Here is a 16,660-nt window from a genome sequence, read left to right as displayed (position 1 = left end):
CTACTTGCTAGGTCATGAACTACTTGTTCTCTGACTCACTGCCTGGCTTTGCACAGAGAATCTTTTAACCCCACAGTGGCATGGAACCAGAAACTGGACCTTTTTGGGCAGAACAGGTAACACAACAGAACAGGTAATACACTGTCTAGGTCTTAAGCTAAATTAATTCAAGAGAGGTTTCCCCTAACAGTTCACTCTAAAGCTACTGCATCTTATTCATTTCTTTCACTGCACGTTTTTGTGCATGTCTGCCTCCCCCACCTGACTTTAAACAGCGTGTCTTTTCGTTAACCACTGTACATCTAGTTCTCAGCAAAGCAACTGGTAAGACTATAGATGTTAAGTGTATTTCAAAACAGCTTTTGAAACACCAACCTCTGGCACTGAAACTCCTACTCATACCATTGCTGACTTTACTCAATGTCTATCATAAAGCGGAAAGTACTTGTCTAGAAGAACTCCCTAGCCCTGGATTTCTTTCTAAAAGCTATGAAGGAAAAGGAACTAAAAATCACTACTGTTGCCACTGTTGGTAATGGCTGGGATTTATTCAATGTCTGTGACTGCTACATGCCAGACACTCTGTTAGGGGCTTTTATATATTAGTTCTAGTACTAACATAATCTTTGTGAAGAAGGTAACATAATTACTATTTTACCTAAGAGAGATCCAAATTCCAACAAATCAAGTAATGTGACTTGCCCAAGGTCACAGAACTTGTAAGCTAACTAGGATGAGAACCCCCCTAGATGAGTTCACATAACATTATACTGCTTTCCACTGTACTTGATCTAAAATATCTTCTATGATTAGTACCATAAGCCAAAAGTAAAACCTAAAAAAAGTCAACAATGTACGCGTAGCCTGAAAATGGTAGGTAATGTAATAAATTAGCCCTATCACAGACATTTCATTTAAATGCATCAATATAAAAGAGGTTTACAGTCATAAACAGTGCATTGTAATAAACGCCTCCATATTTAAACACACACACACACACACACACACTTGTTTATTAGTCTTGAGCATAACTATTGCATAATCCTTAATACTGGAAGTCAAATGTTCAAGATAACCCAGCAACTAATGAAATTAGAACTCTAAATTATAATCCCTTTTTAAAATAAAATCCATCCTGAGCGGTCTCTCAACTTAAGTTAGACTATGATATTCCTGATATCATATTATTACCGATTCAAACTGAGCCGAAACACATTTATCTTCATCTCAGGGAGCTCCCTCATCTTACCTAATTGATATATTCTGCCATTTCTCATCATCTTTACCAACCTCCTTCATTTGGCCACTGTTAAGTGTTAGAAAACCAGGGAGCAGTAAAAATACATTCCTAGTAATTAACAAATGATACATTAATACAAATGATGACTGTGAAATCATTTTATATCACATTTTCAAAAAATATTTTAACACAAAAAACCCACAAAATAATGTCTAAAAATATATAACTGAAAAAAAATATATATATATAACTGAACATGTAAATTGATGCTGATTTTGCTGATATACTATGATGTACAAGCCTACATGTATCTACACTGTCCACATGGATCTGTATGATGGAAGAAGGAAAACAAAATATTGGGGGGGGGGTGGGGCAGAACCAAAATGTCCCTCAATCAGCGATATGCAGAGTATTACCATCTGACTAGTTTTGATGTTTTGGATTCTCATTAATGTAAAATAGAGAGTAATTACCACCTCTAAGGTCCTTAATAAAGCTCTAAAATAATGTAATTTCTTATCACAAATACCAACCTACAATGACATCATGTTTTAGCTTTCAAAGAACATTTTTAAAATATCTAATTCAGTTGTTGTTCCTCCTGTCTACCCATTTTATTTGTGGTGTTCTCAGCTAGCATGAGGACAAAAACCATGACTCCTCAGAATCCCAGCACCTAACACAGTGCCTGACAAAGGAACCAAGCAGGTAATTCAGGGAGCTAGATTACTGATCATTCCTAAGAGGGCAATATAACAGGCACTGCTCTGCATTTTTAAGTGATGAAATCATAAAGAACAATAAACTGATTTTCCCAAGGTTCATCAAAGGAGACTAGAGACTGATAAATCTATGTATTTAGGTAAAATGAGAAGAGGCAGAAAGGGAAATATCAGAAGGATGCAATCACACAGACACGGCCAAAAGAAGACTTGACCAGAAGATAAAGGGCAGGAAAGTAGAATGGACAGTTGTAATAGAGGCTGTTAGTTGTCAACCCACTTCTTTTCCTAACTCAATCCTGCTCCCTGAAACTCACGTGAAATGGTTGGAGTCGGGGCGCCTGGGTGGCTCAGTCAGTTAAGCCTCTGTCTTTGGCTCAGGTCATGATCCCAGGGTCCTGGGATCCAGTCCCACAGGGGCTCCCTGCTCAACGGGGAGCCTGCTTCTCCCTCTCCCTCTGTCTGCCACTCTCCCTGCTTGTGCTCTCGCTCTCGCGGGCACACGCTCTCAAGCTCTCTCTTGTGCTCTCGCTCTCTCTCGCTCTATCAAATAAATAAATAAAATCTTTTTTAAAAAATGGCTGGAGTCATCTGGATAATGCAAAGGAGGATCACAGCCTATAAAATGTAAAGCACAGAGGTAGGAGGGACCAGGGTCCCGGGAGGACCACAGAGTCACCATATAACCATTCTAGACTTCCCACTTCTAGATCATTTACATGGGAGGGCAATACACATCTATTGTTTAAGTCACAATTATTTGTATTCATCTTTTATCTACTACAACACAACCTGACCTCAACCTGAACCAAAGAATTTCTGGGCAGAAGAGACTTAGAGTTATCTCTCCAGCAGTCTGCCAGTAAATCAAATAATAGATTGGCACTATTCAAACACTTTTTTAGAAGAGGTTACTTGGATGAGTAATACACCATAAAGAGAAGTCCTCATTTGCAGACATGCCATCTGAGCCTTACTCATTACAGCTTGCTCATTTAATAGTTAGGCAATAGCATAAGGTACTGATGTATCAAACAGGATTTTAAATCCCACACCAGAAGGAAATGAAATATGTTGCAATAAATACGTGTTTTTAAGAAATAGAAATAGGGGGGCGCCTGGGTGGCACAGGGGTTNTGCCAGTAAATCAAATAATAGATTGGCACTATTCAAACACTTTTTTAGAAGAGGTTACTTGGATGAGTAATACACCATAAAGAGAAGTCCTCATTTGCAGACATGCCATCTGAGCCTTACTCATTACAGCTTGCTCATTTAATAGTTAGGCAATAGCATAAGGTACTGATGTATCAAACAGGATTTTAAATCCCACACCAGAAGGAAATGAAATATGTTGCAATAAATACGTGTTTTTAAGAAATAGAAATAGGAAGTAATTTTTCATCCCCTCACATTAGACCTAGCATTCCCTCTATAAAGCTGTATGCATTAATAAAAGCTCTACAAATATTCACAGTATCAAGACACTCCCTTTTTAACTCTTCTCATACTTCCTTTTCTCTGGAAAAGTGTCCTCAAAGCTAAGGACAGGAACCCAGTGTTTAGGCCAGGGCTCTACTATATGGCCCTGCCCTTCTGGCCAATTCTCTATCTCATAAATCTGAAACTCTGAGCTTAAAACAAGGGACTGAAAATCTGATTAACTGAAAAATTCAAAAATACCTGAACTCTTGCTATTATAGCCTTTCCATTTCCAAAGCTTAAGTGTTCAACTTCTTGGATTCTATGAGATACATTAATATCTTTCAAATTTGTTTCCTTTTATACTTAAATAAGCCGAAGTAGGTTTCTTTTATTTGCAACCAAAGAAATTGTTTCAAATAGTTTCATTAACACAACGTTAAAACAAAGTTAATTTATCTATTAACAGTAAATTGGTGGGGATTTAATCACTTGAATCTCCTTGGACTGTTCTAAGAGCTTTTAAGTACTGTTACAACACAATTCTAAGGATTTCAAAAGGTCATGACTAAGGGTTACACAATGTTCTATGATCCCACTAGCACTGGATTTTTTTTTTAATTCGGAATTTAAAACTTTTTTATGATAGACAGCATTTGGACCTAGAAGTGACTTTAACAGATTCAATCACTTCAACTCACTAATTTCATCATCCTCTCTCTCATTTGTCTTCCCTTTAGACTAGAGAGCTTGCTCAATACTTGACAACCTTTTCACACCTTTCTTCAATAGGAGGTTTTTTAATCTATGTATCTCAACTTTCAGAGCTCTTTGTTGGTTGCCAAATTTTGCAAATAAGCATATAGAACACCCAGTTTAACATGAATTTGATAAACAAATGACTTTTTTAGTCTAATTATGTCTCAAATATTGCAATGATGACTAAAAAATTATTTGTTGCTTACTTGAAATTCAAATTTAACTAAGCATACTATATTTTCCCTGACAACTCCAGTTCTGTGGAGCTGAAAGAGATGCCCAATAAAATCTATAGATTACCCATTTCCTTTACACCAGGAAAACAGTGAATTAGGAGCAAAAGTTTAGGTTAGTTATGCAATGACATAGACTATTGGAGCTGAACAGAACCCTGGAGATAGCTAGTCCCATGTTCTCACCTTAAAGATTAGGGGAAGAAGGTCCAATGTAGTTGAGTGAACTTCATCAGGGCAAGACTCCAAATTACAAATGACTAGAAAGAGTTTTGATTTTCATCTGTTTTAAAAATTATTTCTAGGAGCAGCTGGAGGGCTCAGTCGGTTAAGCAACCAACTCTTGATCTCAGCTCAAGTCATAATCTTAGGGTGTTAAGATCAGGCCTCGCCTTGGGGTTTTCGCCAGCACAGAGCCTGCTTAAGATTCTCTCCCTCTCCTTCTGCCCCTACCCATCCCTCTCCGTCTCTAAATAACAAACAAATTATTTCTAAAAACCCACAAAAGAACAAGTAAATTTCATGGCTCCAAACAACATTCACATACCTGTCAACCTCAGTGGTCATTTACATTAGTAAATATCAACCCATAAAACAAAAACAGAATATAACCACTTAGAGATCACTCTTGTACATGGGATAATTTAATAGAATTATGTATGTAAAGCACCTAGTACATGGCCTACCTAGCCCATGATAGGACTTCCACATATAGTTTCCTTCTTCTTCCCTGCCCATTTGCCCTGTCTAGCATACTAAAATATTACAACAGCTTCCTATCTTGACTCATCTCCAAACTCTATACATTATCTTCAACTATGCTATCAAAATAGCATTCCTAATATATCTCCCTCAAAAACATTCCAATTAATAAACAATGGCAAGATGTTCAATCTCGTATCAAATTACCAATAGAACATTCCTAAATCAAATCACCTGTAAGTTCACCAAAAGAATTTTGGTGATTCATTCAGAACAAAGCACTGTGTAATAAATACAGAGTATATGCTAAGAGTATACACTAAGTTCTTAGAAGTATAAAGGAGGAAGGAAGGACATCATTTCAAGCTGATATTTAGCAAACTGTAGATGCAGTAGCATTTGAGCTAGAATTTGATGGATATGCAGTATTTTGGTGAAACAGGAAGTTAAAGTTTCAAGGAGAAAGAGCTTTATGAACAGGGCATGAAGGCAGAGAAAAAAATGCTTACCCATCTAGCCCATTTTCCAACTGTATTTTTCCTTCTGTCAGCCCCAAAGGGAACACAGATGCCCATCAAGTGAAGTGGCATTTCCAAGAGAGAGTCTAAGTTTCCTACCTCCACACTTCTGCTCAAGCCCTGCCCTCCCTAACAACAGGAATCTACTTTTAAATTTACTGCTGAGCCATTATTCACCATGAACACCATGACAAGTGGAGATGGAACCTTTCATAAAGCACTTGCACAGACATTCAACTGTATCACACACAGTTCACTAAAATCAAGTTCTGCTGGGAAAAAGCCAGAAAATGAGGGACCCCTGGGTGCCTCATCAGTTAAGCGCCTGCGTTCGGCTCGGGGCATGATCCCGGGGTCCTGGAATCGGGCCCCGCATCGAGCTCCCTGGTTTGCGGGGAGTTTGCTTCTCCCTCTCCATCTGCCTTTCCCCCCCTATTCATGTTCTCTCTCGTTCTCAAATAGATAAAATCTTTTAAAAAAATAAAAACAAATAAAAGCCAGAAAATGAGAGAGTGATGGACGGGATGGGAAGAGAAAAAACAATCTGGTTCTTAACATGTAGGACGACAAAGTGGCAGGATAGTGTCAACTGATAAGAAAGGTAAATTATTCTTTAAGCAATTGGGCATTAAAAATTTTACTAAACAAAATTCCTTACCCTAACTCTACATTCTTGTTTCTAGAACAGTAGGCTACTTACCTCTGCCTCTGCTGTCAACTTTATCTTCTTTGCCATCAACTGTTTTAGGTTAATCCTACCTACGAAAAAAAAACAAGGTACTTTTAAGTTGATGGATATAGCTACTAACCAGCACTATTTAAATCATAAAGTTGAAAAACAAGCAAGAGGATGACTACGTAAATTATAATACAAACCACAAAACATGACACAACTCTTAAAAAATGAAGCATAGGCAGTACCAACAGAAGGAAATGTATACGTAAAAATGTTAAGAAGAAAAAAACAAGACTACTATACGTACACACAGTAACCACAACTCTATTCATCATATGATGCTCTAAGATCCAATTCTGACTATATGAGAAAGTACTCTCTCTGAATGGACCTTGCAACTGTGACTATAAAAAAGCGCAAGCAACAATAGAAAAACTGGGACTTCACCAAAATTTATTTTTAAACTTTTTTTGCTGCAAAGGACAACATGAGAAAAGTAAAAAGACAACCCACAGAACAAGAAAAAAAAATCGCAAATCTCATCAGGGACTTGTACATATGAAGAATTCTTTCGACTCAATAATAAAAAGACAAGTGTTCCAATTTAAACATAGGCAAAGTATCTGAACAGACACTGCTCCCCAAAATATATCCAAACAGCCAATACCACATGGAAAGATGCTCCACATCACTGGCCACCAGCGAAATACAAATCATAACCATGATGAAACAGCACCTCACACCCACTAGATGACTGTAATCAAAAATAACAAGTGTTGGCCATTGTATACCATAAACTTATAGAATGTTAATGTGTCAATTTGACCTCAATAAAGCTGGGGGGGGAGGGAAAAAAAGTACGTGCAGGAAACTTTGAGAAGAGTTATTTCAGGGACTGGATGTGATAGCTCTTTTACAATACAATTAGAGAAGTGTTTATAAACACCTGGAACAAGAATATTTAGAAGAATGGTATCCACTTGGTAAGAATAAAACAGAGGGTTTTTTGTTGTTGCTGGTGGGGGGAGTAAAAAAAAGTGTTGGTCAGAACATGAAGAAATTAAAACCCTTCTACATTGCTAGTGGGAATGTAAAATGATGCACTGAAAAAAGTCCTTCAAATGGTTTAACACAGAGCTACCACATGACCAAATCCCAGTCCTAGGTATACACACAAGGGAAATGAAACAAGTCCAGCCAAAAACCTGTAGATGAATGTTTATAGCTGCAATATCCATAATAACAAAAAGTGAAAATGACTCCAATATCCATTAACTGATGGATTAATAGAATGCTGTCGATCCGTATAATGAAATATTATCCAGCAGTAACAGGAGAGAAACACCGAGACACACTTTAATATGGATGAGACTTGAAAACGGCTAAATGAAAGTCACAAAAGACAATATTTTGTAGGATTCTATGTACATGAAATCCAGAATAAACAATTCTACAGAGACAGACAGAAGGTTGGTGGCTGCCCAGGGATCAGGGTAGGAGTGTGAGGAATGGGGAATGACTGCTAACTGTACAGACTTGGTTTTTGCCTTTTTTTTTTTTTTTTTTTTTTTTTTTTTTTTGCAGGGGGGTGATGAAAATATTCTAAAATTCATTTCCTTCTGGGATGCCTGGGTGGCTCAGTCTGTTAAGCGTCTGCCTTTGGGCTCAGGTCATGATCCCAGGGTCCTGGAATGGAGCCCACATCCGGCTCCCTGCTCAGCGGGGCTCCAGCTACTCCCTGTTTGTGCTCTCTCTCAGATAAATAAACAAAATCTTTAAAAATAAATAAATAAAATAAAATTAATTTTGTTCTCATTTCCTTATTCTGAAGATTCCTTTCTGTACACTAAGTCACATTAACATAGCTTTCTAATGTTTGAGGTGTAGAGTCAATTATTAACATGAGCATCTTTCTCATTTTATAGAAAAACTGATTTTCAAGGTACTAAAATGTCTTTAATTAGAATTTGTTGCTCTGTATGACTCCCAGATATATTGTATATTTTGACCTATTACGGTCACAGATTTTCAGATAGTTCCTTATTTTCATACTGAGTCATAGTACTATTTTAATTTAAGCAAGCAGCTGATCGCCCTTTTAATAAGGGTAGAGTTCATTTTGAATGAAATTTACCTTCATTCATCAGTTTGTCTTCACACATAATATCTTGCATAACAGCCCAGCTAGATTATAGCTTTTGATGTATTTATTAAAAAATTTTAGGAATGCCTGGGTGGCTCAGTCGCGGTTAAGTGTCTGCCTTTGGCTCAGGTCATGATCCCAGGATCCTGGGATCGAGTCTCCCATCGGGCTCCATGCTCAGCAGGTAACCTGTCTCTCCCTCTGCTTAGTGCTCACGCTCAAACAAATAAGTAAAATCTTCAAAAAAAAGTTTTTTAAGTTTTTTTGGTAAAATTGCTAACTTGTATCCTTCCTACCTGGAGAAAGAAAATAAAATTCTTAAAAAAAAATTTTTTTTAAGTTCTTCTTTGGCACAACATTCACAGCTTAAAGCAACACTTTTAACATAATTGAACAATTAAATAGTAATGGAAAAGCTAATGTCCATTTTATTAAACGTGGTGCCCGTTAACAGTTGCATACTGCTCATTTTGCTTGCTAAAATCATCTGTTATTGTAACTTTTTGTTAAGGTTAGATTTTTCTTTGAGTTAGAGTTTTACTGGAATTCACTTAAGTTTGACATAGACTTACTGATCTTGAAATGGTGTTATTTCATTTTATATTTTTTCATTTTGTATTTTTTTCAAAGCATATCTTCAAATATTATAGTATTTCTTCCTGAAAAGGAATTTTATAGTCTGATAGCAAATGTTGTTTTATCTTTTTAAGTGAAATGTCAAATTACCTGTTATAATATGGGAACCAAGAATATCAGCACCATCATGTGTAAAGACCTTCCATACGAATGAATAAAACAGAACAGACTGAGTGCTGAAACATGTGAAGTGGAAGACAATTTCTAGTTCCCAGTCTTTATAAAAAACTGTAAGGTAACTTCATGTCATTTTAGTAATAATTTTTTAATGAGAATTTATATTTTCTTGTCTGTTCTCCTTGGCAAAATTTACTTGAGTACTTTTGTTTCAGTATCAACAATTGCTACTGAATATTATACTTACAAGAAGGGTGAAGGGCACTCAAAGTTTTAAGTAATTTCCCAGAAATATTTACTTTGCCAGTGCTAAAAAGAAAACCGCAGGCCCAAAATGGAGTTGCATATGCTAGGACAAGTCACCAAAACAAGGAACCTAACCTAATTAAAGTTGCAACCACTTCCAGAAATTTAGTTTTAACCAATCAAGAATTTTCTGGTCAGCATCAATGAGGTAATCTGTCACATGGCCCTCTCCATCTCTCCACCACCACCAAAGGAATATAAGGTAATCCACCCTAAAAAGACCTTTTGCTTAAAGGAAGGTGGCCTTGCCTGAAACTATCCTTTCTCTTCTTCTGCAAATTGTCCTGCCCTGTTTCTGCCTATAAAATCCTTCCATTCTGTACAGCTCCTCTGAACTCCCCTCTACTCAGTAGATGGGATGATGTCCAATTCATGAATTAATTAATAAAGCCAATTAGATCTTCAAGTTCTCCCAGTTGAATTTTTTAAGCATTTATTATTTATTTGAGAGAGAGCGAGAGAGAGAGAGAGAGAGAGAGAGAATGAGCAGGGGGGAGGGGCAGAGGGAGAGAGTCCCAAGCAGACTCCATCTTAAGTGCAGAGCCTGACATTAGGCTCAATCTCATGACTCCGAGATTAAGACCTGAGCTGAAACCAAGAGTTAACAGTTTTTGTTCTTTAACACCAGAATGAACTACGGGGGCATCTTTGGGCCAATTAAAATTTAGTAACTCCCTCTCCCTATTCTAAAAGCAATCTTTACAGAAAATTAATATCCCGTATACCTTCCCTCAAAAGAACTCTAACAAAACCACCCATTATCCTATTGTATCCAAGTAATTAACATTAATATTTTGGTAAATATCATGTGTCCTTCTACTTTGGCAAATATACATATTATAAATATACACACTATAAAAATGGATTCATACATACAGTTTTGGAACTTATTTCCACAATATATTGTGAATATCTTTCCATGTTATTACATACTCCTCTACATCATTTTAATTGGTCTGTTGGTCTGTTTTTATGGCTGAAGTATAATCTATTTACTCCCCTACTGGACATTTAGACTATTTATATCTTTTCACAGTACTGCACTTTGGGGGGGAAAAAAAAAAGCACAGAGAATGAGAAGGTCCAAAATGCATCCTATAATGAGAAACAAAAATAAGTGATAATGGCTGAGAAGTTTCCACAATTGATGAAAGATATCAATCCTCAAAGTTAAGCCCAAGCAGGGTAAATAAAAATTTACACTAGATATATCAATGTGAATTGATATCAATGTGTGAAACTTTAACACACAGGTTTAAAACACACACACACACACACACACACACACACACACCCCCTCTTAAAAGTAGCCAGAAAGCAAGCATCACCTATTAAAAAAGTGCGATTATTTTGGGTACCTGACCTACCAAACCAACAAGAGAAGCCAGCAGACAGTGGAACAGTATCTTCAACTGTTGACAGTGGTGGAGTTTGTAACTGGGAAGGAGGCTAGAGGTCGTATCATGAAGAGCCTGTGTATATTCTAACAAGGGCTCTGAGGAAGCTAAGAATTTTAAGCAGGAAAATAAATGATTTGATACTGGAAAGCCCATTCTGGCAGGATGAGAGAGACCATGTATGAGAGAATGCAATAAATCCAGATAAGAAATGAGGTCATAAAACCAAACCAAACAGCAGTGAGGATGAGTAGAAGAAGATAAATTTTGAAGATATTCACAAACCGTTAACTACATAGGTAAGAAATATGAGAGTAAGACAAATATTAATTTGATAATTCTATAAACTGTAAGAACATTTTTATTTCTCTATTATCTACAGTAAGACGATGGTTTCATAAATAAGCTATTTATTTCAGAAATAAATGAACACTGAAGCTTCTTCCGTTCAACTAATTTAATTACCACAGGGGATGGGAAAAGGAGGATTGTAAAAGATTAATTCTCACTACCAGCGCATCACTTCCAAAAGGAATCTGTCTACCCAAAAATAACATAACCACTGTTACAAACGGCTTTAATGAATTGAGGACTGTTTGGAAAACAGGGAGAATTTTTGCTCACAGCTAGACTCATCTCTAAAGGCCTCACTCAAATGATATCAAAGCTATACAGCGGAATGGGGCACCTGCCTGGCTGAGCTGGTGGAGATCTCGGGCTTCTGAGTTCTAGCCCCATGCTGGGTGTAGAGATTACTTAAAAAAAAAAAAAAAATTAAGAGGTACCTGGGTGGGTCAGTTGGTTAGGCATCCATCCTGCTCTTGGTTTTGGCTCCAGTCATGATCTCATGGGTTATGGGATCAAGCCCTGCATGAGGGCTCCTCGCTCAACAGGGAGTCTGCTTGAAAGATTCTCCCCCTCCGCCCTTCCCCCCCACACACACACACTCACTCTGTCTCTCTAAAGATAAATATCTCATCTTAAAATAATTTTTTTTAAAAAGCAGCACTACAAAGCTATATAGTGGAAGAAAAACATATTAAAAAGCCAATTCTACTCATTTTCCTTCACCTTAAAATTAATTTCATGTAATATTCAAAAGAAAATTTCTGCACTTTCTTACTACCCCAAAATTTAAAAAGTAAATGTCATAAAAGCCAAAAGAATAATGCCCTAAAAGCTAACATCCAATGATTTTTATAAAGAACAGACATCCAACCACATAAGTCAACTCAAGGTTTCTAAGTTTCTAAAACACTGACCCTGAAATAGTGATAAGTCAGGACTGAAAATCATGCAATTTCTGAAAGATCTGCCTAGGTCTACTAATATCACTAACTGATAATATCTAACTAGTAGATCCAAGGATAAGTCCATAAAAAAAGCTAATATATTTTGTTTTCTCCTATCTCCAACAAATCAGGCATGCAACATTGACCTTTGTGAACATTACCTAACCCTTATAAAATCTACTATATTTAATTGGAATATTTAAAATTTATTCCCTGAAGTATCAAAAATCTTATTTTAACCAATTTTTTAAAAGATTTATTTATTTTAGAGAGAGATAGAACACATGCATACATGCAGGAGGTGGGCGGGGGGGGGCAGAGGCAGAGGGAGAGCGAGAGAATCCCAATCAGACTCCCCTCCCCCCTCCCCCCCCCAGCACAGAGGTGGATTCGGGGCTCCCATCTCTCGGCCCTGAGATCATGACATGAGGTGAAATCAAGAGTGGGAGTCTTAACCGACTAGGCCAGCCAGGTGTCCCATTTTAACCTGTTTTGATGAAGAGCTCTCTAAAATTATTACATGCGGTACCTTCCACCTTAAAACAACAACAACAAAACAAACAACAACAACAAAAAACAGACTAGGGATGCCTGGGTGGCCCAGTCAGTTAAGTGTCTGCGTTCAGCTCAGGTCATGATCTCAGAGTCCAGGGATCGAGTCCCACATTGGGCTCCTGCTGTCTTCTCCCTCTCCCTCTGTCCTTCTGCGTTCTCTCTCTGAAATAAAATCTTAAAAAGAAAAAAAAAACTGTACCTTACATAATTTTTATGTGGAATAAAAATGTGCTATCATAGCAGTATCTTCAGTAATACTGAAATGGAAGCAATCAGGACTACAATAAACAACTCCAAGGAGCTGTCCCTTTCAACTTGGGCTACCTCTTCACAGCTTTGCACCAAATCTGCTTCCCGTAACAATCCCGTATGTATACTACTCTGCCAAAGTCATCCAGAAGGAAAAGACAAGTAACCAAGCTCATTAAGGTAGTAACTCATTTATTCGTTCTATTATATATTCGACTCATTAAATAAAAACCCACTGAGTACTTAATATATAGAGAGAGTAGTACACATGTATTCCAAACCCTCCTTTAGGATCTCAGGAAAAACGTGCAAACATAGATAATTACAACACAAAGAGGACTGTGGCGTAAAGGGAGCTTTTGCAGAATAAGTCAATATTTGAGCTCAGTCCCAGATGGTAAAGGAAAATCATGGCGAACAGGTGCTAGAAAGATTATTTCAGGCAGAGGAAAGAGCATGAATACTTGTAAAAACCTGGGTCAAATAGGTCTCTAGGTGCCGCACTTGCTTTGCTTTACAAAACTAATTTTAACAGGCTTTTGCCTAAAGTTAGCTTTTTATCTACTCTTTTTTTTTTTAAGATTTATTTATTTGTCAGAAAGCGAGAGCATGAGCGCACACAAGCAGGGGGAGCAGCAGGCAGAGGGAAAAGCAGGCTCCCCACTGAACAAAGAGCCCAATGAGGGAGATGCCGGAGATGCAGGCCTTGACCTGAGCCGAAGGCAGGCGCTTAACCAAATGAGTCACCCAGGTACCCCTAGTCACTTTCTAGATCAGTGCTGTCCCACAGAGATAGAATGTGAACCATATATGTAATTTTGAAGTTTCTAGAAGCCACACTGAAAAGTAAAAAGAGGGGCGCCTGGATAGCTCAATGGATTAAGCATCCGACTCTTGATTTCAGCTCAGATCATGATCTCAGGGTCATGAGACTGAGCCCTGCGCTGAGCATCAGGCCTGCCTGATATTCTCTCCCTCCTTCTCCCTCTGCCCCTCCCAGCTCTCTTGTGCGCAGGCACACTCTCTATCGCTCTCAAAAAAATAAATAAAATAAAATAAAAATAAAAAAATTTAAAAAAAGAAACTGGTACAAGTGAGTCCTTGAAATGGGATATGTATTTTATAATTAGACTGTCATCTCAATTTGGACTAGCCATATTTCAAGCGCTTAACTGGACCATACTGACGTGTAGGTCTCCTGACTCCCATACTGAACATGATAGTTCTAAAATCATGGATTTTCCCTATAATGGGCCAGACAGCCAGTACTGTAGGTTTTGTGGGCCATATGGTCCATTCACTACAAACACAAATGAATGAACATGGCTGTGGTTGCCAATTCCTGTTCTAGATGGTGAACTGACTGTAAATTTGGCTGACAAAGCCTCCAGGTAAGTACGCATGACTTTGTGTGTGCTAACACAACATGGTCAACACTGTTGGCTGCTTCCCCAGTAAGGGCACGTGTTTCACTCCCCTTGCCAGAGACTGATTTAAGAATGGACACAAGTACCTCCCAGAGTAAGGGCTGTGTAAAGATGACCCAGGTGAGCTAGTTTACTGAGAAGAGTCTAAAGAGGGCCTTTTATACATATGTGGGCAGAATTTAAGAAAAGCAACGAACGATGGTGTGGAATTCTAGGGCTAGTAACAAGTACCAGGAAAACCATTTTCATCCCTAGGCCTCAAAGGACAAAAGAGAGAAATGGTTACTGAAACCCAAAGAGAATCCCTTGGAGAACTGTTAGACAGGAGTGATGGTCACCCAGCATGGAGGAAACCAACGATATAAACACACTCCCCTTACTCTCTCTGCCAGTCCCCTCTGCACCCTGCCCCAGTTCACTCCCCATGATCACACTTTATTTATACAGTCTATTACTGTCAGCCTCCTGGGGCACAAAATAGGGGAGAAGGGTAGAAAGACAAAAGCAAAATAGCTAGCTAGCATAACCTGTAATCCAATTATGGCCAAAGAGACATAAAAAGTCTGCTGGGGAATTTCTACTTAAAATTTCATTGCTCTAAAGAGAAACAAGGGAAACAGTTTCTCTTCTTCTGATGAAAACTGTTTTGCTTATTTAGATTGTTTGCCTTACCAGTTTTCTTACCCAGCCTAGAGTTACTAACTCCCATCATGGTATCACCACCACCAATTTCCCGGACCCGCCATGCCACAGCCCAATCCCAGATACCACCTGCTACTTGCTTTCTTGGATTTCAAACTGTCAAGCATTACGGAGATAATTACTACAGAGATATTTAAGGAAATGGGCCCACTCTAAACTGATGCTGTCAAGCCTAACCAGTCCTGCAATAAAAAATGAAATCTTTGGTAGAAGTCCAAGATGGCGGAGGAGCAGGAGGCTTAAATTTCGTCTGGTCCCAGGAATGCAGCTATCAGACCATTCTGAACACCTACAAACTCAACTGGAGAATGAAGAAAAGAATAGCAGCAACTCTAAGAACAGAATAGCCACCACTTTCTGCAAGGAACCCAGTTTAAAACAGGAGTTGAGCTCCAGCTCAGCGTTCCAAGATGGCAGAGGAGCAGGAGACCTAAAGTTCGTCTGGTCCCAGGAATTCAGCGAGAGAGCTACCAAACCATTCGGAATACCTATGAATGCAACTGGAGAATGAAGAAAAGAGTAGCAGAAACTCTATGAACAGAAAGGCAACCACTTTCTGCAAGGAGGAGAAAAGATGGAGGAGTAGGCGACCCTTTCTCAGCTGGTCCGAGTCGAGCTGGATATCTACCAGACCATTCTGAACACCCACAGAATCAGACTGAGACGCAGGAAGATACATCTGGATCTCTACAAATGAACATCTCCAGTGCTGAGTATTGAGGTACGAAGCGGGGAGCCGTGAATCCGAGCACAGATATAGGAAGATAAAGGGAAGGGGGAGGGAGCCTCTGCGCTCAGGCGCCGGGAAGCAATAGCCCCTTGTGCTGGGGAGCGGGCTGGACTCTCAGACCAGCACCCGCAAGAGAGCGGACTGAGACAGTGAGCATGGGAACACCCGTGTCCAAAANACGGAGCTCCGGAGCTCCGGTGTGCTCACTGGATCGAGGCTGAGACCGGGAGCTCCGGGAGCGTCCGCGGGGCGGCTGGCGGCTGGAGGGCCACCTGCACGGGGGAGCAGGCGGACTCGCGGTCAGCACCCGTGAGACACCAGACTGAGACGGGGAGCTCCGGGAGCCCGCGCGGGGCGGCTGGCGGCTGGCGGGGTTGGAAACACAAAGGACAGAGACGTGCCGGCCCTGGAAGTGAGGGCTGGGACGCCGGATGTGGGGCGCACAGCCCGGGATGCTGCAGGGTTGAGCAGCACCAACAGATACAGAGTTAAAGTGGCCAGAACATCAGTGGAGAACGGGCCGCAATCCCTCCGTTCCGTGACAGAGGCTGAATTTCGGCCGCTACTGCTCTGGCTCTCAGAAGAAGCACAGCAGACCGCCAGGGAAAGCCGCCAGAGAACAAAAGCCTGGAAATACCGGCTCACAGGGTGCCCATCCCCAATCCCCCCTCGCCGGGGACACAGAGACTCTACCCAAACAGGGTTTCCTGAGTATCGGCGCGGCAGGCCCCACCCCCAGAAGGCAGGCTAAAAAATCAAAAAGCCCACAACCCAGGGCGCCTGAGTGGCGCAGTCATTAAGTGCCTGTCTTCGGATTAGGGCGTGATCACA

General features: G+C 39.5%; 1 protein-coding gene across 2 annotated transcripts in view; it reads right to left on the bottom strand.

The window, feature by feature from the left end:
• SOAT1 (sterol O-acyltransferase 1) overlaps positions 1-16,660 on the bottom strand; it is a 75,176-nt gene that overhangs the window by 29,661 nt on the left and 28,855 nt on the right. For both annotated transcript variants that reach the window (XM_034666780.1, XM_011220954.3), the window contains one exon: positions 6,300-6,358. In XM_034666780.1, the coding sequence (XP_034522671.1) occupies positions 6,300-6,358 (59 nt within the window). The remainder of the gene's footprint in view (positions 1-6,299; positions 6,359-16,660) is intronic.

The sequence above is a fragment of the Ailuropoda melanoleuca genome, chromosome 8, assembly GCF_002007445.2.
Source record: "Ailuropoda melanoleuca isolate Jingjing chromosome 8, ASM200744v2, whole genome shotgun sequence".
Taxonomy (NCBI): Eukaryota; Metazoa; Chordata; class Mammalia; order Carnivora; family Ursidae; genus Ailuropoda; species Ailuropoda melanoleuca.
The sequence above is the reverse complement of the archived record's forward strand: the minus strand, read 5'-3'. Positions and strand labels throughout refer to the sequence as shown.